This window comes from Lupinus angustifolius, chromosome LG04 (genome assembly GCF_001865875.1).
Source record: "Lupinus angustifolius cultivar Tanjil chromosome LG04, LupAngTanjil_v1.0, whole genome shotgun sequence".
Lineage (NCBI taxonomy): Eukaryota > Viridiplantae > Streptophyta > Magnoliopsida > Fabales > Fabaceae > Lupinus > Lupinus angustifolius.
This window is the reverse complement of record NC_032012.1, coordinates 11,168,209-11,190,727: the sequence shown is the minus strand read 5'-3', so window position 1 is coordinate 11,190,727 and position 22,519 is coordinate 11,168,209. Positions and strand designations below refer to the sequence as shown.

Genomic DNA, 22,519 nt, shown 5'->3' with positions numbered 1-22,519 from the left:
TGTGTACATGAGGCCAAAAGAATTCACTTTTCTAAAATCCAAATCCATGTTACACCTAATAAAAGATGGGCTTAAAATTTAAATCGAATTGAATAGCTTGTACAACAATTCAAAATCCAATTCATACGTTTCTGTACATAAAACGACGCCGTATCAGGTTTTGTTACCGATCAACCGAAACACGAAAATAATAATAATAAAAAATAATCAGAAAACTAATGATGAAAAATTCTGATTAGAATTGATTAAAATATTCATGATCTTATTATTATTATTATCACTGAATTCCAACAACGCATAACGATTCATTCAGCATCTTCGTCTCCGATCCGAATCGGAAACTCGGTGAGTTTTCTTCATTCTCTCTCGATCTCTCATACTTCACAATTATCTTAGAACCCTAACACTTGTATATCTATGCATATATGAATCTGTCATACACTATTTATGTTCAACTATTTTATACTCAATTCTATTTTTATTACTGTTTTTGTTACTATTTTTAACTTATTATTCGCCAATTATTCATGCAGGGTAAGGTATTCAACACTAGCTAATTAACTATAGAGTAGTGAATATGATATTTAGTGAGATATGCGAAATCTTTAGAATTATCATATTGTTTGCGAGAAATCAATCTTTCATTTTATAATTTTGTAGTAATTTATCGAGATCGTAATGTTGTTGCCTTGTGACCGGTTGAAATTCTGGAAACAGTCTTCCCTTCCCGCTTGATTGCAGGGTTAAGGTTGTGTATATCGACTTCAGACCCTACTAGGTGGGAAGTATTGTGCACGAAGCGTCGTTTTTATATTTATAATCTCATAATTTTCTAATAATTTCATGATGGTATCGTTCATAAATTGTAAAAAATGTGTGTCCATAAATGAGCTCTCTATATCGTAATGATTAAGGAAAAATAAGGAAGATTAAGTTATCAACTAGCACACTTAGCCTTTAAATTCCTAATTCTTAATCTTTCAGTATTGTGTCATCAGGGTTTTATTATGTTAGTTTAGTTCTCTTTTTGTCCTCGTCTTTAATAGTTTTCTACTTTAACTTCAAGTTTTATAATTTATAGTTCATTTGATGTAAGTAATATTTGCTCCAAAAGGAGTCACTCCAAAACAACTAGAATATAGTGCACATCCTAAAAAGTTTCATTAGTTGCACTTATAAGTAACCTTGTCATGAGGTACAATCCCAAACTAAATAATTCACAATTGATTAACCATTCCTTTATGTAAGGATATTTCTTATATGATGTCCACTCATCTACACCGCATTTTAGTGAACAATTACTCTTGTATTTCAAGTATGGAGAATAATAATGTTGAAGTTATGAAAAGAACCGTGTTATGATCTCTGAACTGCAATGCATCTGGTTTTTTTGTTTCTCTTTATCAAGCATGGTATGTATCATATTCATATTGCTTTTTTATGACAGGCTTGGTGATGGAACAAAAGTTTTGATTCAATAATAAGCCAAGTAATCTTGTGATAATAATCTATAGAACAACAACCAAGCCTTAGTCCCACTAAGTGTTATAATAATCTATGGGGACTGAAAATCCCAGTCGTCCGAGCTTCCCTGCAAGACCTGCTTCCTCACCTTTTGCTGCTGCACAGACTATGACACCTTTTTCATCAACCGGTCCGGCAGCTGGATCAGAGCCTACTTCTTTCCGACCTACTCCTCCTGCTCCTCCTCAGACGTCTATGCCGTTTTCATTATCAGGAGGACCTGTGGTGAGACCAGGGGTACCGAGTTTTAGGCCTGGACCACCTGGCAGGTTCAATGACCCATCGGCATCTCCTCCTCCTTTTCCCCCAACATCCAATGTCCTCCCACCTGGTGGACCTTTCCAGCGTTATCCAGCACCACAGTTTTCCACAACATCACCACAAGCACCTCTGCCACATGCTCCACCCACGATGGGGCAACCATCATTTCAACATTCTGCAATTCAAGCACCATCTTTTCCAGCATCACTTCCTCCTCAGTCGCAGACACCTTTTGTTCCAATGGGGTCTCCCCCACCAAGTGCCACTCCTGCACCTTTGGGTTCGAATGGTCCTCCTCCCGTGTATCAGCCATCTTTTCCAGGATATGCCCGTCCTCAGGCTGCTCCAGAAATGCAAGCTCCTCTACCTTTGCAATCCTCTTTCCCTGCTAATCAAGGAAATTATGGACCTGTTCGGCCTGCAGCATCTTCTCCTTTTCTACCTCATCAAAGACAAGGAGGCTATGTTCCATCGCCCTCAGTGGGTGCTCCACTAGGCATGCATCCAATGCAGCAGCCAGGATCTGGACCCCCTATTGGTGCCGTTCAGGGATTGGCTGAAGACTTCAGCTCGCTCACGATGCAAACTCGTCCTGGAACAATGGATCCATTATTTGATGCTAAAGAACTTCCAAGGCCATTGGATGGTGATGTGGAACCAAACAATTTAGTTGACATGTATACTGCAAACTGCCATCCTAGATTTCTTCGACTCACAACCAATGCTGTTCCTAGCTCACAGTCCTTAGCTTCAAGGTGGCATCTGCCTCTTGGAGCAGTTGTATGTCCACTTGCAGAACCTCCTGAAGGGGTGTGTGCCTCTTTACCCTGTTTGGTGAACAGTAATATACTGGTTTTGTTGTTATTTCACTTTGTTCATCACTGTTCTTTGTTTTCAGGAAGAGGTACCAATTGTTAGTTTTGCACCAGCTAGTGTTGTACGTTGTAGAAGATGTCGTACATATATGAATCCATTTATGACATTTACTGAAGGTGGAAGGAAGTACCGCTGCAACGTCTGCACCTTGCTTAATGATGGTACTATTTAGTTCAACAGCTTCTTCCTTTTGCTTTACTATTTTAAAAGTCATAAAATATGAAAATGGCAGGAACAGAGTCTATGATAAGGAGATACAAATCGTGTTATTTGAAAGTGACTAAAGCTTTAGCGAGCACATTTTTGTAGTGTGAAAATATTCGGAAAAAATGCACTTTTGGTACTTAACTTAGTCCTTTAATGTTTTCTCTCTCGTTATCAGGTTAGTCCATCTTTTAAATTTTTGCCACGTTTCTCTTTCAAGTCGTGCCACGTTGATAAGTGTGCCACATGTCTTTTTCCAGTCATTCTACATTAGCAAAAAAATTAATGGAGGGACTAACTTGATAATGGAAACAAAGTTAAGGGACTGAAATGAGGCAAAAAAAGAATTGGAACACATATGAGAAAAAACAATTAAGTAAGGGACCAAAAGTGCATTTTTGCCAAAATATTTTAGTGGCTCTGAAATTTGATTATTGTTCACATTCTTTTTTGGATGTGCCCAGTAGCCTAGAGGGGCACTTTTTAAAAGAATGCATATACTTGGCTTCTTTACCTTTATAAAGTGGATTAAGATGTTAGTATTTTGGTGGCTAAACTTGCTGTCACACTTTTCTGGATCTGTATGTTCATGTCAGTTGTGCTGTATGTTTATTACTACCATGATAAATGGACCATAACTCCGCTATATTTTGAAACAAGACAAGTAACCTGCATGCATAATTAAGAAGTTCACTGATGAAAGTACTTGTTTGCATGAATATATCTTGCATATAGTCATGAGTTCAATATTATCTTTCTTACAATGTTAATATTATTGAGTCTTATGTACAGTTCCTAGTGAATATTATGCCCAATTAGATGCCACTGGTAAAAGAGTTGATTTGAATCAACGACCTGAGCTGACAAAGGGTACTGTAGAATTTGTTGCTCCTGCTGAATATATGGTGCGGCCTCCTATGCCCCCAGTATATTTCTTCCTCATCGATGTTTCCATATCTGCAGTTAGAAGTGGCATGATTGAGGTAAAGCATTTACCCTAAACAATATTTGAGCTGTAATGTATTTTTATCTGAGGTTAGTTTATTTAGATAATAAAGTGGTCTGCTCACCTAAAAACTTGTTTATTTGGTTTTCATTAAGCTTACAACATCATATCTTTTAGAAGATTTTATGGATTCATTTTTCCTTCTGAGTAATTTAATGTGGGTGGAGTTTATTTATCATGTCTATCTGGGGTTGTATGTTTACCTTCCCATATTACTTACGATTATGTTTGGGTAATTTGTGTAGAATTTAGTTGTATAGAATAAATTATATATTATGAAACAATTACTTTTAGAAGAATGAGTTTTATTTTGGGAACATTTACCAAAAGAAAGTTTGCAGGACTTGTTTTTGTTTCCACATTGCAAGGTCAAAATTGTCCAATTATACCCAACGGTCAAATGTTGGAAATGAAATTTGCCTGAATTCTGGGAAGATACTTGTGACTTGGAAAAATGTTCCTCTTGGTGAGGCGTATCCAAGGCTTTTTCAGCAGTCCTCTCTTCATAATTCTCTTGTATGTCATTTTTACTCGTCTTCTTTTTCTTTCGACTTCCCTTGGATTTTTCACTTCTTTAGAAATTTGCATTATAGAGAAGATACTGAACTAGATCCCTTTTTGGTTTTTGCTTGAACTTATCCAATTCTCGACCGACTAGGATAAAAGAATGTGGTCTCTTGATTGTTCGGGAGTCTTTTCTTGCAAATCTTATTGTCAACTTATCATCTGATCTCCTAATAGAGAAAGATTCCTTTTTGGTAAACACATGGAAATACATCCCCAAGGTCTACTTTTTTGTCTGAACTGCTGTTTTTAACAAGGTTAACACTAATGGGCATACAAAAGTGAAGACCTCTCACTGATTTCCCCCTAATATGTTTGTGATGTGATGCTCTAGTTCTGCAAACAGGGCTCGTCTCTGTTTCATTGTTCAGCTGCGAACTCTTTGGAATAAGCTTTTCAAAATGTTTGGACAGGACCGGGTCTGCCCTGAGGATATGCGTTAGTTTCTTCTCACTAATTTTATAGGTTTTGGCTTCTATGAAGATGCTAAAATTCTTTCGCTGTGCTTGTGTGTTGTTTGCTGTGCTTTGGTGCCTATGGTTGGAATGGATTGCCAGAATCCCCAAGGGAACTTCATCTACAGAATAACATCTGGGATAGGGTCATTTTGGTGGATTGCTTGTGGTGTTCAGCCCACGGTTCCTTTAGAGGTGTTTCTTTGATGAATATGCAGAGAGATCAACATGTCATGTTACTTGAGACAATATATATCTTAGCTCCTAAGTGCTTCTTTTTTGTTTTCTTAAGAATATATGCATAGAGATTTGGATCTTCTGTGTATTGTTTTTTTGAGCTTTTTGGCTGTTGTATTTATAATTTTATATGTCCCTGTTGTTTTTTTTTGGGTGGAGGATATTCATTCCTCCCCTCTAGTAAACCTCTCCCTTCTTAGTAAATTCTTTTTGTATCAAACAAATCTTTTTTTTTTGGCCCGGAGTAACATTTACTTGTCAGCAAACATCTTTCTGGGCAACTTTGGGTTGTAGAATGCATTTTGCATTTGGGGTTACCGAACTTCCGCATCGATTCAAAATATTTTATAACAGTGAAAAAAATCAATGTTTCATCTTCTGGATGCATTTTGGGGTATTAACCAAACATGAAATTTATCTTATGTGATGCTATTCTTAATGTAGGTTGTGGCCCAAACAATAAAGTCATGCTTAGATGAGCTACCTGGCTTTCCACGAACACAAATAGGGTTTGCAACTTTTGATAGCACAATACATTTCTATAATATGAAGGTTTGCATTTCTATTAGTATTGTCATTCTTAATATATTTTCAATTTATCCTTAATTGGCAAGATTTGTTCTGATTATTATCTGCTTATGCTTTTGCAGTCATCTTTGACACAGCCACAGATGTTGGTGGTCTCAGATTTGGATGACATATTTATTCCACTACCAGACGATCTTCTTGTTAACTTGTCTGAATCAAGAAGTGTGGTAGACACCTTCCTAGATAGTTTACCATCCATGTTTCAGGACAATGTTAATTTGGAATCAGCTTTTGGTCCTGCTCTTAAGGCTGCATTTATGGTTATGGTATGTCTCCTTTCAACCTTCTACGGTAAATTTTATTATCATGTTTTGGTATGCTAGTTTCCCCATAAGAAGTGAACTTAGTACAATGGAATTGGATATAATCTACTTAATAATTGAAATGAAGTCAATATGATTCAGGAGATCGCTTTTGAGGCAGCGAATGACTGGATTGGTGTTCAAAGAAAAAGTTTAAACTATAATTGGAACTTGGAGGAAATATTGTCATACACTTCAAATATTTTAAAGTAGTATTTTTGTAGATCTTTTGCTTCCAGATACTTTAAAATCTACAAAGAATTGTGGCAGGGTTTGGATAAGACCTGTGCTAGTTTTATTTTTACATTTCTTACTAAATTGTGGTGAGTGGAGATCCACTTACTCCAAGAGTGAACCCGGACTTTTGGGGATAGAGGGATTTGAACCCTCACGATTTATAAAGTCGACGGATTTTCCTCTTACTCTAAATTTCATTGTTGTCAGTATTGACATGTAGAATGGGACTCTATCTTTATTCTGGTCTGATTAATCAGCTCTTAAAAAGATCTATCAGATTATCATGGAATGAATGATTTGATCAATCAATATTCAATTACTCCTTCAATAAATAGACATTTTCAGTCTTTATTAATCAATTGAAATAAGATTTCCGTAAATATACGTATATATGTATATACGTTTATTCTTGATCCTTTACAAAATTTCGATGCCTCATCCTAGCCATCAATTCTATGGATATCTAATGGTTTAGATCTATTCACTAATTCTAACCATTGGATTTCCATAGAATTGATGGCTAGGATGAGGAGTAAGTTTAAAAAACTTACTCTTGGAGTAAATGGATCCCTCCTCAATTGTGGTAGGGAATTCTTAATCCAATTCTAGGAAGAAGAAAAGAAAAAGAAATGATAGTTGGAACTGGAAGGTCCTATTTATGGAATTGTGATATTTTTACAAGGCATTTTGTGCCACAGAGAAGCAAGGTACATGAAGTTTGGTGGGAGGTATGGATAGCTGAACTTAAGGGGCACTATTCACTTGGAATGTGTTGAATATCATTGCATGTTTTCCTGTGCATTTAACAACTTCATAGATTCATTACAATTCCAATATCCAAATGATGGTCTTAGAGTATTGCTGGGCATACTAAATTACAAAAGTCGCTGAATAAATAAGATAACCACAGAGAAGCAAGTTACATGCAGATTCGTGGTAGCTATGGATAGTTGAACTTAAGGGGACACTATCCACTTGGAATGTGTTGAATTGCATGTTTTCCTGTGCACTTAACAATTTCATTTCACTGTGCAATACATTCTTTGTAACCTTTTCATACCTCTGTGCAGAGTCAACTTGGAGGGAAATTGTTAATTTTTCAGAACTCACTCCCATCTCTTGGTATTGGCCGCTTGAAATTACGTGGAGATGATTCTCGTGCTTATGGGACAGATAAAGAGCATGGGTTGAGATTGCCCGAGGATCCATTTTATAAGCAAATGGCTGCTGAGTTTTCTAAATACCAAATCTCGGCAAATGTGTATGCATTCAGTGATAAGTACACTGACATAGCCTCCTTAGGTAACTTTTTGCAATTTCTTCTAACTTCACTATGACATACTCTTAAAAACCTGATGCTTTGGATTAGGAGACTTCTGATTGATATATCTGATTGTTCTTTGTTGACACAGCATTGTTTTATGATGACTTGTCACCGTGATTTTATGGACTTTAACTTAGCATATTAAAATATGATTTGGTGATTTGTTCTCATGTTCATTTTAACTTGCTTTTGGAGTATTGCAACCTTGCAAATTAATGTGTTTGAGTACCTTTTTATTGTACCTGCACGAGCTGCACTCTGCAATTGATACTTGACATGCTGGCTTTTGGTATCAGTTTGTCAAGAGTTGTACATCGTGAGTAATTAATTTATCGCTTCATTTTGACTGTTGAATAAATTTAATTGAATGACTGCCATATTTTCCCTTGATGGTGTTATGATTAAGGGTTTGTGGAATATCAACTCAGTGTATCGTCAATGATGTCTTTGCCTAAAGGGTTATCCCCCTCCTTCCCTACGGTCCTGTAAATACTTATTTGGACTTAGCAGTTGATGTTGTTGATGTATAGTTATTATCTTAAAATAATGTGTGCATATTTCCCCCTGTAATCTGTTAGATTTGATTCTCTCAGCTAATGTGGTCCTCTAAGCACATATTCTTGCATGCTAATGATCTTATATGTGACAAGTTGAATTATGTATTTATAATTTACTGTCTGTCTAGGCACTCTGGCAAAGTATACTGCCGGTCAAGTGTATTACTATCAAGCTTTCCAATCAGCCATTCATGGGGAGAAATTGAGATATGAGTTAAGAAGAGATCTTACCAGAGAAACTGCATGGGAAGCTGTAATGCGCATTAGATGTGCAAAAGGTATGTGCATTCATTATATTATGATTATATCTATATACAGTATACATACAATTGCTGATAATTATTGTTGTTTCTAGGTGTACGCTTCACAACTTATCATGGGAACTTTATGCTAAGGTCCACTGATCTGTTAGCACTTCCAGCTGTAGATTCTGATAAAGCCTTTGCCATGCAGTTATCTCTTGAAGAGACACTATTGACCACTCAGACACAGTATTTCCAAGTTGCATTGCTGTATCCTTTCTTCAAAATTCTTGAGATGACTTCAAATGTGCGGACTAGTTTAATTATTGATTATTATAATAGAAACATAACAACATTCTTACTATGTGGGCATCTATGTTAATCATTGGACTCTTATCTTATTTAGTATTAAGAGATTCACTTTTATCTTTGTAATATGTTAGAAAATATGTTATCATCTCTATCTGAGATGCTATCATTGGAAAGTCAGATATGCTTTCAAAAAGAGTCTGTACCTTCTTTTCTTTGCTTCTTTTTTGTTGTTGCACATGAAACCACAACAAAACATAATCATATGCTTTTATTTATTTTTAATAACATTTGACACATCTTATCATGCTTATTTTTTCCATGTCTCCTCCACCTTTTGACATTTTCATTGATATTCAGTTAAGTTTGTTAACTCATGATATTTAGAATCATTTTTTTTTAAATTGGGTTCCATCCCTAACAACACAATAGATATACTGCATCTTGTGGAGAAAGGCGTATCAGAGTACACACAATGGCAGTTCCAGTAGTTACAGACTTGGGAGAGATGTATCGCCTTGCTGATACGGGTGCAATTGTATCTCTGTTTAGTAGGCTAGGTAGGGTAAACAGAACTTCTGTTACAGGGAATTTATATTCGATTATAGATCATAGTTGCTTTTATCTTCTGTAACAGTTGCTTCATATTTGCAGCAATTGAGAAAACGCTGTCCCAAAAACTTGAGGATGCACGGAGTGCAGTGCAACTAAGAATTGTGAAAGCCCTCAAAGAATATCGAAATCTTTATGCTGTGCAACACCGCTTGGCCAACAGAATGATATATCCTGAGTCTTTAAAGTTCCTACCACTGTATGGATTGGCTCTTTGTAGATCAATGCCTCTCCGTGGAGGGTATGGAGATGTTTCATTGGATGAACGATGTGCAGCAGGACACACAATGATGACTGTACCAATAAAAACACTGTTGAAACTTCTCTATCCTAGCTTGATTCGAGTTGATGAATATCTCCTTAAGGTATGCATAACTGCTTTTGAAAGTTACCAATGAAATGGTTAATCTGTCAGATGCTTCAACTATTTCTGCTTGTATGGTTTACAGGCATCTGTTCTGACTGATGAGTTGAAAAGTATTGAGAGAAGGACACCTTTGACTGGTGAGAGCTTGGATTCTAGGGGTCTTTATATATATGATGATGGCTTCCGGTTCATTATATGGTTTGGTAGGGTGATTTCACCTGACATAGCTAAGAATTTACTCGGGGCAGACTTCGCAGCAGAATTATCGAAGGTATTGTATATTCCTATTGTACAAAAATTGGGTTCATAATAGGTGTTTTTTATGGCAAAAAAGGACAGAAGGCTAGATATAATATTGGTTTATAAAGGTTTGAGCAGCTTTATTTTTTTCTTCAAATTTTATCTTCTCGATTTCAAATTTGCCTTGGTCGTGGGCGTGCATCACATATGCCTTGCTTGCCAATTTTATCGTTCATATTTTAATACTTAAATTGAAAAGAATATTGTTATCATTTTTTGTGTGAAAGTCATCCATTTACCGAGTTTATTCATAAGATTGACTTATATGTAGTAGAGTAGAGATGTTTGTGATGTATTCCTCTCCTCCTTTATTTGTCTTGTTGAACATAATTCGAGACCTATCTGGTGTTGTATGTTTTGTTTCTTTGACAGGCTACTCTCAATGAGCATGATAATGAAATGTCAAGGAGGTTGATGAGGGTACTCGAGAAATTAAGAAGTACTGATCGTGCATATTACCAGTTGTGCCACCTTGTGAGGCAAGGTGAACAACCCAGAGAAGGGTTCCTTCTTCTTGCAAACCTTCTTGAGGACCAGATGGGTGGTAACAGTGGTTATGCTGATTGGATGCTACAGATATCGCGACAAGTGCAGCAATCCTAATATATAGGTATTGATTGCGATATTTTATCGGCAACTTTAAGCTAAACCTGGACTGTTTTACAAATGCGATCAATGGACACTGCATTTTCCGTTATGATATCTTATTGCATGTTCTGTTCCACTAGTAAAATAATATTTTGTTTGTAGCCATCGTCCTCAAAGATTAAGTGAAACTTTCTGTTTGTTACAGTGGCTTGAAGGCATGGTGTGTATTTGATGATAATGTGAGCTATTATTTATTCTGACATGATCATATTTCTACTTTATATACGAATTCGCCTTTGACATCTTCCCTTCCTAAATAAGCAGGGTTTTTGTCGGGCTTGTTTTTCGTCTCACAAGTGAGGACCATCACTTTCTACATTGGCAATAAATTGAATCTAGCCTCGACGGTGCATCTTGAATCACGGATTCTAGACATGGCTAAATTGGTTGCGATTCGAGAGAAGGATGCTTTAGGTATGCTGTTGATTCATCCTGGATGTATCAATTTGGTGAAGTTTACCATAGTGATTAAGTTCAAACATGCTTTGATGTCTTATATAGAGAGAAAGAACCAACTTTTTTTGTCTAAAGTTTCCTGTTTTGTTATGTTGTTTGTTATTCTTATGGGTGATTCATTTCATTGTAGAAAAAGAAAGTACACAGATAGAAGAGAGAAGTGATGACGTGTCAGATCAGTTGAATTTTATATTTCTGATTCTGGTATTTATTTAAGTTTGGAACTTGGTTTTTATCCTCAGAGAATATAATTTTATTTTACATAAATTCTGAGCATTTAGGTTAGTTGTCATTTTTATGTTAATTTAATAAACAATTTTGCACATCTACTTCAAGTTTACATTTGTTGATATATACTTGCACGCATATCAACGGTAGTAAAAACTGAGTAAATAATGCTAACTTCTGGTGTTTAGATTAACCCTCTCCTTCATACAAATATAGAATAGTACCATCAATATGTTGATCTAACGGTCTAAGGTCTCATTAGATCTTCTGAATGACTAAAATGTCAAATGTTCGATTTTTAGAGTGATATTTGTTGGGATGGATAATCATACACCTTAAAATGGATTAATTCAACTTTAAATCACCCACTAGAAGCTTGAGCTGAACGATCTAGCTCAATAACATGTACCTGCACACATAGCATGTTTGAGTAAAAAGTATATTGTTCGTTGACAATGGGAATGAATACGAATATGATAACATATTCACAAATATAAATAATGTTGATTTAAACAACACGTTGTAAGATATTGTCGGAAAAGGAATGAGTTTTTAAGTGTGTGAAATAAATACTATTATAGAAACATTTTTTATGATGCAACTTATAGATGAAAATTGTTAAATCTGTTTTATGGAGGGTTTCGTTACTAAAAATAAGTTTATAAATGTACGAGCCATTGTTTTGGATTACTCCCTTTCTTTTTATATTATATAAGATATTATCTAAAAAAACATTTTATAATATTTTTAAAGATATTTTACTTTTTCTATATAATAATTTTTCGTTCTTCATATGAAAAGTTTTGATTATCTATATTTTTTAATATTTTCAATAGGATCCTTAATTAAGGATAAGATTGTGACCTTAAGATATTTAAAAAGAATCAAGAAAAGTAACTATTTTTATTAAATTTACTCAAAAATATCCAATAAACAATTTGACATATGTAGATTAATAATGTAAGTGTTTTTTTTACATTATTAACATATATTTTAATATATATAAGTGCATATATGTTGAATTCTGCAGGAAAGTAATAATAGTATGCAGTTTAATACATTCGTTCCATATCTTTTGTTATTTTCATTGTTATTCCAATTTTTTTTTAATATTTTAAAAATATAATACATATTTATATTTTACTTTTCAATTATTACCTCTATCATTTCTTTTCCTTTGCACTCCTTATTTCTCAGTTTTTTTCAATTATTCCCTCTATCGTTTCTTTTCCTTTGCACCCCTTATTTCTCAGTTTTTCTTTAATTTAGTTCGTACATTAAATAAGATTATTTTAATTAAATATATTCATTTTTTATATTATTTATTTTGACTTATAAAACTATGTACTTTGTAGTCAAATTTTATGTGATTTATTCTTTTGGAAAGAGAAAATAAAAAATAGGGAGAGCTAGTGTTTCACAAACTGTTGATCTATCACATACTTAGTGTCACTCCATGTATTATGACATTGTTTGTTTGTCTAATACCAAACCAATAGCATATATATAAAACAGAAACACTCTTTCTCACTCATCAACGAAGCACTTGTTCATTTTTTCTACATTAATGTACACTTATATTTTCTTCTTTTTTAATCTCTCATTTTCAATTTTCATTCCCTCTCATATAACTCCTTTTTTATAACAACTTTTTTGTTGTTGTATTTGGATCTGTTTTATTATTTTTTATTATATTAATTTTACATTTGTTTGCTTTTTACCTTGTCCATGTATAGATCTTTGATATTCTTTCATTATTTTCCTTATATGGCTATATTTTATTTATATTATAGAAACAGAACAATTTATTTTGCTGCTTTTTTTGACTTATGCTTTCTATACATGTATCAATTTATTGTCCTCTAAATTTTGTTTCTGATTTCAGGAAGTAAATGAATGAGATTTTAACTTTTAAGCAGTTGAAAGTAGTGGTGGAAGATCAAGATGGATTCAATGTCAGGATTGTTGAGAGAATCCAGTGATGTTGATAGATTACCAGAAGAAATGAATGATATGAAAATTAGAGATGATAAAGTATGACACATACTGTATTAAATTATCAAAGTGATTCTGGCAAAAGTGATTTTTTCAGAACCTGAAAAATTTTAGCTTTTTTTTTGGTCCTTCTGTTTTATGAGAAGTCCAATGTCCAACCAAACAAATTTGCAAGTGCTAGAAGTAATCTTTTATCAAAATAATCACTTTTTTTGTTTAAAAGCCTAAAGGATCAGGCCCTAATTCTTAACCCAAATACAGAAATTTTGTTACTAGTATATTTGTCCCTATTTCTTTATTAGGGTTAATTTCTTTATTTGGGTTAATTTTATTAGTTGTTTGGTTTGAAGTTTCAGATTTTGCTAGTTAGTTGCTTATAAGTTATATCTTGTTTTTTTCTGGTAGGAAATGGAAGCCATAGTTATTGATGGTAATGGAACTGAGACAGGACACATTATTGTTACAACCATTGGGGGTAGAAATGGTGAACCTAAACAGGTATTCCTTCTACTATCTTTTTCCACTAACATGTTATTGACTTTTACTATGAATGTTGTTTGAAATAATTTAACATCTTTTCTGTCTTACTTGCTGTGATTAAATTCAGTTTTGATGTTGTTGTTGTTGTTTGTTTGTTCGAAAATGTTTTTTCTTTTGGGGGAATTTAATAGTATCACTAAGTATGTTTTTGGATAAGGGATTTTAAAATCCTTAGAAAAGAGTGTTGAGATTAGAGGTTAATGGATGATTTCAAAATTTCAGCTCCGAATGTGGTACTTCAAATACCTCATTATCGGTAAAATAATAGGTCAAATTTTTTTTTGGAATTCTTTGACTAGAAGCAAGATGTGTGCAGAAAAATATGTTGTATATCCCTTAGACCCTACTAAGTGAGAGTTTCGTGTATTGGACCACCTTTTATAAAAGCCAATGTAAAACTTTGTCTGATCTCTATGATATGGATCCCGGTCAATCACATTCCTCTATCCAAACACAGTGTTATCTGTGATCCTAAGTGATATGACACAAAGCATGGTAACTTAGGTGTATAAAATGGTTATACCACTTGTAACAATATGCACATAAGATGCCGGGATCGTGCGCAGTTTCAGCTTACATTGGGACTGGAAAGCTGCTAACGTCACACTTTCTAATCCCAGCCGTAGCATCCGAGATCATGGAAATTGTGGTGGGGTAGGGACACGAGACAAAATCCCTAGATTGCCCTTTGTTTTAAACTTTTTTATCTCCTTTTTTGGCTTTTCATCATTTTACACGCCACCCCAACCCTAGTTTGAACAAAAAGACTTAGGTGAGTTCTTCTCAACCCATTTGACCAAATCATAGCACCCCCACCCTTCTCTCTGCGGCGAGTGGGCACTTCTTCTCAGCCCTGTTCGACCAAATCACAATCGTGACCCTTTTCTTCTTCAAACACCTCCATCAGTCATGGCATCATCGTCTCAGACACCACCATCTCAGCCACCAAACCCAGTGAGCACTATATCATGGCTGCCTCTTGTATTGGATTTGAGTTATGCATTTGATTTTGAGTAGTTTTCTATTTTTGAGCATTTATATGTATAATATATATACTTAGTTTCCTTATGTTGAGCACTTATATGTTCTATCCTGGTCATCACGCTAACCACGATCGATTTTTGGGGTCGACTGAGATGCTCCGCTATCTGAGATTGACTACTTAGGAGTGCGGTTACCCTTTAGAGTACCACAGTGTGATCCAATTCCCCCCTTATTCTATAGCTGCTGTGATTGAGAGAGTATTGAAATTTGAAGATAGAAAAATATTTATCCTTGAAGTTAATATTTGTTTCTCAAGATTCGGGTTTATTAGGCCAGAGATACTGCCTACTGACTGGAACCTTTATACAGTGAATTGCACAACTATGTCGTCAACATGTTTGTGTTTTGCATTGTTATTGGTAAATATCTCACCAATTAGTTAGTAATTGGTGAAGCTTTATGCCATATGATAGGAATAGGATATGGCGATATCATATAGTAGGATTTTATCCTCATCTACATGTTTTCTTTAACCATATGTTGTAATTCATTTTACTATTTTTTATCTTTATCGTTGTTGAATAATTGAACTTCTTTCGTAACATTTCAGACAATAAGCTATATGGCAGAGCGGGTTGTCGGGCATGGATCATTTGGAGTTGTTTTCCAGGTAGGGATTTGTGTCCGGTTTACTGGATATTGCGTTAGTTTAGCCTTCCAATCGTAGTTCCATAAGATGCCTTTGATGCTGACTTTTTGTATAATTGTAGGCTAAATGCTTGGAGACTGGTGAAACTGTGGCTATAAAGAAGGTTCTTCAAGACAAGAGGTATAAGAACCGGGAGCTGCAAACAATGCGTCTTCTTGACCACCCGAACGTTGTCTCTTTGAAGCATTGTTTCTTTTCAACCACCGAAAAGGATGAACTATACCTTAATCTGGTGCTTGAGTATGTTCCTGAAACAGTTCACCGTGTGATCAAACATTACAACAAGTTGAACCAAAGGATGCCGCTGATATATGTGAAACTCTATACATACCAGGTATGCTCTATCATCACAGACTAGTTTCGTCATGTCTGATTTATGGTTGTCTTAAGAGGGTGAGTGTTGGCACAACAGTAAGATTGTTTGCCTTGTAACTTGGAGGCAATGAGTTCAAATCCTGAAAACAACCTCTTCCCTCGTGAGGTAAGGCTGCGTGCATCTTCCATCCCCAGACTCCACTAGATGGGAACGTTGTGCATTGAGCCACACTTTTTTGTTTTGTGGTTGTCTTAATGTTTCAGGTTACTTTCTTGCATTATGAATTATCGCTCAAATTTTGGAGCATGCACATATCATATATGATAAATTTTAAAGCTTATAGTTTGGTCCAAGTGGTGCTAATTCTCATGTTACTTACTTTTCTAATAGTTGCTGCTATTTACCCATGATTGACCCTAGTTGCTTAAATTGAGTACTAATTGTATATAACAATCTCTGTATTTAAATTTATTGTGCGTTGTGTGTGCATTAGTCATTGTGCTATTGTGAAAGCAAAGTTGGCTTGGTTTAATTTAATGTAGGGATGTATAAATTGTTGTCCTTCCTGCATTCAGTTCTCATCTATCTTGTGTTTAACAGTGTTCATGTTATACTGCAGATCTTTAGGGCACTATCTTATATTCATCGTTGTATCGGAGTGTGCCATCGAGATATCAAGCCTCAAAATATTTTAGTATGTATTTTTATTGTTCTTATCATCTCATTGTTATTTTCCCACTTTTATTGCAGTTCTCAACTTCTAGTGTTACATATTTATGGTTGTGTATGGAGTGGACAAAATACGGGAAACTGCTAATTCGGACTCTGGAAACTCAACAGTGTTAGTCATAAAATACTAACCGAAAGCTTTTCTATGCAGGTCAACCCACATACCCACCAGGTTAAAATATGTGACTTCGGAAGTGCAAAAGTCTTGGTATGTTTTATGTGTGTGTTCTTTCTTCCTTCAACCACTCCTCTTTGAACTTCACTTGTCCTGGTTGAGGTGGGATTTTATTTTTACCTTGTGTTGGTCTAACCTTTACAGATAAAAGGCGAACCAAACATATCGTACATATGTTCTAGATATTATAGAGCACCCGAGCTTATATTTGGAGCAACTGAATATACTACAGCCATTGATGTTTGGTCTGTTGGTTGTGTAATGGCTGAGCTTCTGCTTGGACAGGTTGGTGGTTATTGCTGGGAGCTTCTGTTATTTAATATATGTTAATTAAATTTGCTTGTTTTTCTTTTTCTAGCCTTTGTTCCCTGGTGAGAGTGGAGTTGATCAGCTTGTCGAGATCATCAAGGTAATCTTTCTGATTCATTTATTTGTTGCTGCTGCTGGTGCATGTTTTCCATATTTTCGTTGATCTTTGAAATACTCGGTTCGGTAAACTCAATTGTAAGTTGTAACAACATGATACAAGGGATGATGAACTGTTGATCATGTCTTTTTCTTTACCTTTTTAAGGTCGAATTGGATTATTCGGTGATTTGTTAAAATCTTTGATTCTCTCCCTAAACAATTTGATGGGTAGCCTTGTTTATTCACACAATGCAAGCATCTTTAACAGGAAAATAATTATCCACTTGTTATAGGTCCTGGGCACCCCAACAAGGGAAGAGATTAAGTGCATGAACCCTAACTACACAGAATTTAAATTCCCACAGATTAAAGCACATCCATGGCACAAGGTATTACAAATAAATATTGTAGCGTTCGTGTTTTATACTTCATCTCACCATACTAATACATCTACTATCCCCTCTTGTTGAGAACACCACATTGATATAAATTTATTGGTTTGCTCGCTCCGACTAGATTTTTCATAAGCGCATGCCTCCGGAAGCTGTTGATTTGGTATCAAGACTACTACAATACTCCCCTAATCTGCGATGCACGGCTGTGAGTATATGGCTTCTTCGGAGCCTTTTCTAATCTCTATCCACAGCTAATTCTGGAAATATTGGTTCCGCAAGTTTGTGCTTAGAAGTTCTATAGTTTTCTAATTCTAATCTATTTTTTCCATGGCTGTTGCTCATCCACTAGTGTTATATATAATAAGTTTGTAATTTATCTGGCGCAGTTAGATGCCTTGACCCATCCTTTCTTTGACGAACTTCGTGACCCAGATACTCGCTTGCTAAATGGTCGTTTGCTTCCACCATTGTTCAATTTCAAATCTCATGGTATGATAATTTTGGAACAAACTATTGTGTTTATGTATCTGTAACTGTTATTGCCGATTTGTCGCCGATACTTTATAGTTTATACTCCTGGATTTGTGGTTTACCTTAATGGATGTTATTGCTGTCTGTGTATCAGAACTGAAGGGAGTACCCATTGAGATTTTGATGAAATTGGTTCCAGAGCATGCAAGAAAGCAATGCCTGTTTCTTGGTTTGTGATATGCAACAAAATTGAAAGTGCTGTTTCCATATAAATGTTCTTATGTCCTATATTTATGATATGGAGTTTGTTCCTTTATATATCTTTGTTGTATTTGGATGTGTTGTAAAAACAGACTTAGAGATATTATTATATATATGGTACTCAATATTTTATGTATAAGAGAAGATTGTAACATGGTATAGAAGACATGTGTCATAGTATCTTATATTGGTATTTGTGTATCCAATACAATACAATGAGAGTAAGGATCCACGTATTCTGGGAGTAAGTTTTTTAATCCTAGCCATCAATTCTATGGACATCTAATGATTTAAATCTACTCATTAATTGAAATTATTGGATTTCCTTAGAATTGATGGCTATGATGAAAAACTTACTCTTGGAGTAAGTGAATCCCTCCTCATACAATGATGGTGGATAGTTGCACTATTGATTTTGTTTGTGTCTGCATTGCATTTTATGTCGATAAATCTTTAGTGAAATGTCGACTTAGTTTTTTTATACAAACAAAAAAAAATCATTAATTTGTTTGTTATTAACAACATTATTATTTTTCAGTTGTATATTTATAACATTATTTATGATAGAGTATTATAACATTATTCTGTCCATATAGCCGACCTCCTATAGTAGAATAATAGTTTGATTGATATTGAATGCTTAAAACATTCTCCTTTTCCTCTTCTCACCTCACTTTAGTTTATAATTATTTTTTCTCTTCACAGTGAATCAATAACAAGTTATGTATTATTGACAAAAGGGTAGTTAATATTGTCTTGAATTTTATGAACAACAATTTAATAAAAAATATATTTTAGTAAAGATATTCCCCGAATCATATCCATAATTAATACATTCATCGTAGTTAATAGATGTAGCTTTGTATTAGGGTTATAGTCGATATCATCACTACACTAACATCAATTAGGGATCTAATTTGGTGTTTTCCTATTTCTCTATCCCGATCTTGTAGGTATAGTGTTTGAGTCAATAGAGAACCCTTTTTCAATGGATTTGTGACTCCTGAATATTTAACTATTTTATTACTTTTTTATAAGTATTCCATTTTTCTTTAACAAATAAGAGAATAATTGTTGTCGTTGTACAAAAGATATTTGACAAAGAATATATTTTTACTTATAAAGAGAAGGAAAAAGAGATCTTAAGATTTCAAAACCTCTTTTATTATGTATAAAATCATAAGGTTTTGGTTGATTCATAAGATTAAACATCAAATTAACCAAAGTTGTACATAAAAAGATTGTATATTGTTTACAAAGTTACCCATGAAGTGAATAAAATGAAATAAAATCCATCAACCAAAGCATTGACTAAAATTTATCATAATAGATACACATCTTGTATCCAACATTTATTTTGTAGTATATAGTAAAAAAAACATTTTATAAGGGGTTAAAGATGTCTTTTTTATATTACAAATGATATTTTCATTCTAGGGTAACGAACTAATCCCTTTCGGGGTATGTATATGCCCCTCTCAACAAGTATTGCTTCCAAAAATCAAATTATTGACCTCTTAGTCATCCTAGAAATCTAGCGAAACCTTACACTACTGGACCAATATATTGTTGGGTTAAAAATATGATTCCTCTATATCAATTTAATTATGACTTTAAGATAATATACATATTAAAATACTCATTGGAATATGAAAAAAATATTGGAAATACACCTGATTAAAATAATACACCTATTAATTCATACTCACCATTATCACACCTGACTTAATGTAATAGGAAAATATATAACTAGTACTTCATTTTCTAAATAATAGATATGAAAAGGTAAAAAAACTCTAACGTAATAATTAATTTTAGACATTATTAGTATTATAGAATGAAATAAAATACTTAAATGATACATTCTTCTTTCTTTGTCATTGACATTGTTTTTTTATATGATTATCTTTGAAATTTCAAATGACATGAAATGGTAGAAGAGAGATATTTGACAAGACATAAAACTATAATAGACAAGACATGAAACACAAAGAAGCAACAAACATGTAATTATTCATTATTATTTTTATTTGTTCTAGAATCTAGAATCGAATTCATCATCATAAATTCGTATGTATAATCTAGAGAGAAATTTGTGTTGCTACAAAGTACGAAGCTAGACATTTTTTGTTGTTGTTTGATACATAGTCTTTGAGCATATTTGTTTGCACTTCATCTTACACACATCTTCAGCAGTTCCTAAAGCAACACATCTTGAAACACATACTTCAAAGCATTGTGGGATAACTATTGGCTCTTCTCCAATGGCTACTCCAGAAAACATGATGATCATAGCCATGATAGCAACAAATACAATTCTTTTGGATTCCATTACCACAAAACTTTTAGATTTCTTGAATAAAGTATTGGCAAAGATTTGTGTATGAGTTTAAGCTTGAATCACATATTTATATTAGTGAAGGAAGATTAATAAGGAATCAGAATTATATTATTTCTTTAATTTTAATCATTATATTCATAATATTATTTTTTCACATTCTTTTATTTATTTTAATTTCAATATTTAAAAGTAACTTTTTATTTAATTTAATTTTTTTGTATCATGTATTTTTATAATACACTTTTATTTAGGGGTGCATGTATTGATATAGTGATCCAGTCATACCTATTTCGACAAGTAGATCATTGATTAAATCACATACTAATAAAATTATATATTTTATAATAAAATTATAAATATAATTATTTGCAACATACAACTCAATTTAAAATTGTTGAATGATTTAACCTATTATAAATAACTACCAAATTGAAGATTTGAATCCTTAATACATAATTTTGAAAGAAAAAAATTCATGCGCTGACTTATTTTGACAGATAGGATACAATTTGATCTATATTTTTAATAAGTATAATTGTATGTGCATTATAATTTACATAGTATAATTGTATTGTGATCGACCCATTAATTGAACCAACCGGTGTGATACGATATTTATAAACATGGGCAATGTTTATCCATGTCCCTACACTTATCTATTGGTAGATATTCATGCAAGTAGAGCAGATATTCATATGTATTCAAGTGATTCAACTATTTATGAGATTAATTATATATCTATATATTTTATAATAATTAATATATATAAAAATTGTATGAAAAATAAAATATGTATATTATAATTGTTTATTGTTATAATTCAATCACTAAAATTTATTATTAAATAATAAAAATTAGGTTATGTATATTCCCAAAGTAATTGAAATGTAATAATATATATATATATATATATAATGAATGAAGTATTTACTAAAAATAAATTTTACAATATAAAGGTACTCATAAGGAATATACTATGATACTCGTCCACAACCACTATTATTATTACGGATACTCATTGTAAGTATTTTTATAAATACTTGTTGATATTAAACTAATGAATCGAAATTGATTGTAAGATTCATTTTTTCTTTCAAATTAACCATTACAATTCCATATATAAGATATTGTTGACTAAATTCTACGTTAACCTAACTATAAAATTAGTTATATGTTTTTTAATAAACATTTAAGATTGTAATATTATTATATTTTATTATTGTTCCTTAATTAATAGTCGTATTTAACGTAATAATAAATTAGATAATAATCAAAACATTTTACAGCAACAAATATGATAAAATAATAATAAACTTTATATAGAAAATGTTTAATCTCAGTTAATTGTTTTTAGCAACAAGGCGTTGGTCTGATGGTGTAAGATCGTACTGGATTTTCGAGGTTAATGATTTGATTCTTGGGAGTGACACTTGTTGGGACTGACAGTCATGAACCCGAAAGAGATTAGTTCCTTACCCAAAAAGTAAAATGATACCATTCGTAGTATTGAAAAATATTATTGTTTTTAATAGTGTTAATTATGATATTGAAAAATTAAATGAAAATCCTAAAGACTATTGTGGTTTCCATAGTGTTAATTATATATAATTAACTGTCGTTTCCATTTCCTATAAGATGTTTTAATGTTTTTATTTTCATTCTATTTGCATCATTCTTTTCAAAGATTTATACATAGTATTTGAATTTGATACAAAAACACTCTTATTTACTCAAACAATTTTAGTACAAATAGAAAATTATTTAGTTCAGTTGATGAATAGATTTGGTAAATATGATACAATTTCTGACATATTTAATGATATTTGAACTTTAATTAGTCAAAATGAAACTACTAAATATGATCTTATACTAAGGACAAAGGTTGTATAATTTTAGCA

General features: G+C 33.2%; 2 protein-coding genes across 7 annotated transcripts; both read left to right on the top strand.

Moving 5' to 3' along the window:
- On the top strand, positions 218 to 11,121 carry LOC109345847 (protein transport protein Sec24-like At3g07100). Of its 4 annotated transcripts, none has more exons than XR_002107452.1 (15): positions 218 to 345; positions 1,448 to 2,595; positions 2,684 to 2,822; positions 3,658 to 3,848; positions 5,572 to 5,679; positions 5,778 to 5,981; positions 7,325 to 7,556; positions 8,264 to 8,413; positions 8,491 to 8,647; positions 9,119 to 9,246; positions 9,341 to 9,663; positions 9,748 to 9,936; positions 10,338 to 10,575; positions 10,878 to 10,956; positions 10,990 to 11,121. XR_002107452.1 is itself a non-coding variant. In XM_019585081.1 (15 exons), the coding sequence occupies exons 2-13, from the start codon at positions 1,558 to 1,560 to the stop codon at positions 10,566 to 10,568; spliced, it is 3,090 nt and encodes a 1,029-aa protein (XP_019440626.1). In that variant the 5' UTR covers positions 218 to 345; positions 1,448 to 1,557; the 3' UTR covers positions 10,569 to 10,575; positions 10,759 to 10,792; positions 10,878 to 11,121. The 4 variants fall into 4 exon arrangements, 3 of the variants coding, with proteins under 3 accessions (XP_019440626.1, XP_019440627.1, XP_019440625.1); XM_019585081.1 differs by adding an exon at positions 10,759 to 10,792 and having other exon boundaries at positions 10,878 to 11,121; XM_019585082.1 differs by having other exon boundaries at positions 10,890 to 11,121.
- LOC109345848 (shaggy-related protein kinase alpha-like) lies at positions 12,786 to 18,460 on the top strand. 3 transcript variants are annotated; one of them, XM_019585084.1, is made up of 13 exons: positions 12,786 to 12,866; positions 13,183 to 13,331; positions 13,698 to 13,790; positions 15,427 to 15,486; positions 15,587 to 15,859; positions 16,461 to 16,535; positions 16,722 to 16,778; positions 16,890 to 17,030; positions 17,104 to 17,154; positions 17,447 to 17,542; positions 17,670 to 17,753; positions 17,935 to 18,037; positions 18,174 to 18,460. In XM_019585084.1, the coding sequence occupies exons 2-13, from the start codon at positions 13,242 to 13,244 to the stop codon at positions 18,254 to 18,256; spliced, it is 1,206 nt and encodes a 401-aa protein (XP_019440629.1). In that variant the 5' UTR covers positions 12,786 to 12,866; positions 13,183 to 13,241; the 3' UTR covers positions 18,257 to 18,460. The 3 variants fall into 3 exon arrangements, with proteins under 3 accessions (XP_019440629.1, XP_019440628.1, XP_019440630.1); XM_019585083.1 differs by lacking the exon at positions 12,786 to 12,866 and having other exon boundaries at positions 13,091 to 13,331; XM_019585085.1 differs by lacking the exons at positions 12,786 to 12,866; positions 13,183 to 13,331; positions 13,698 to 13,790 and adding an exon at positions 14,458 to 14,786.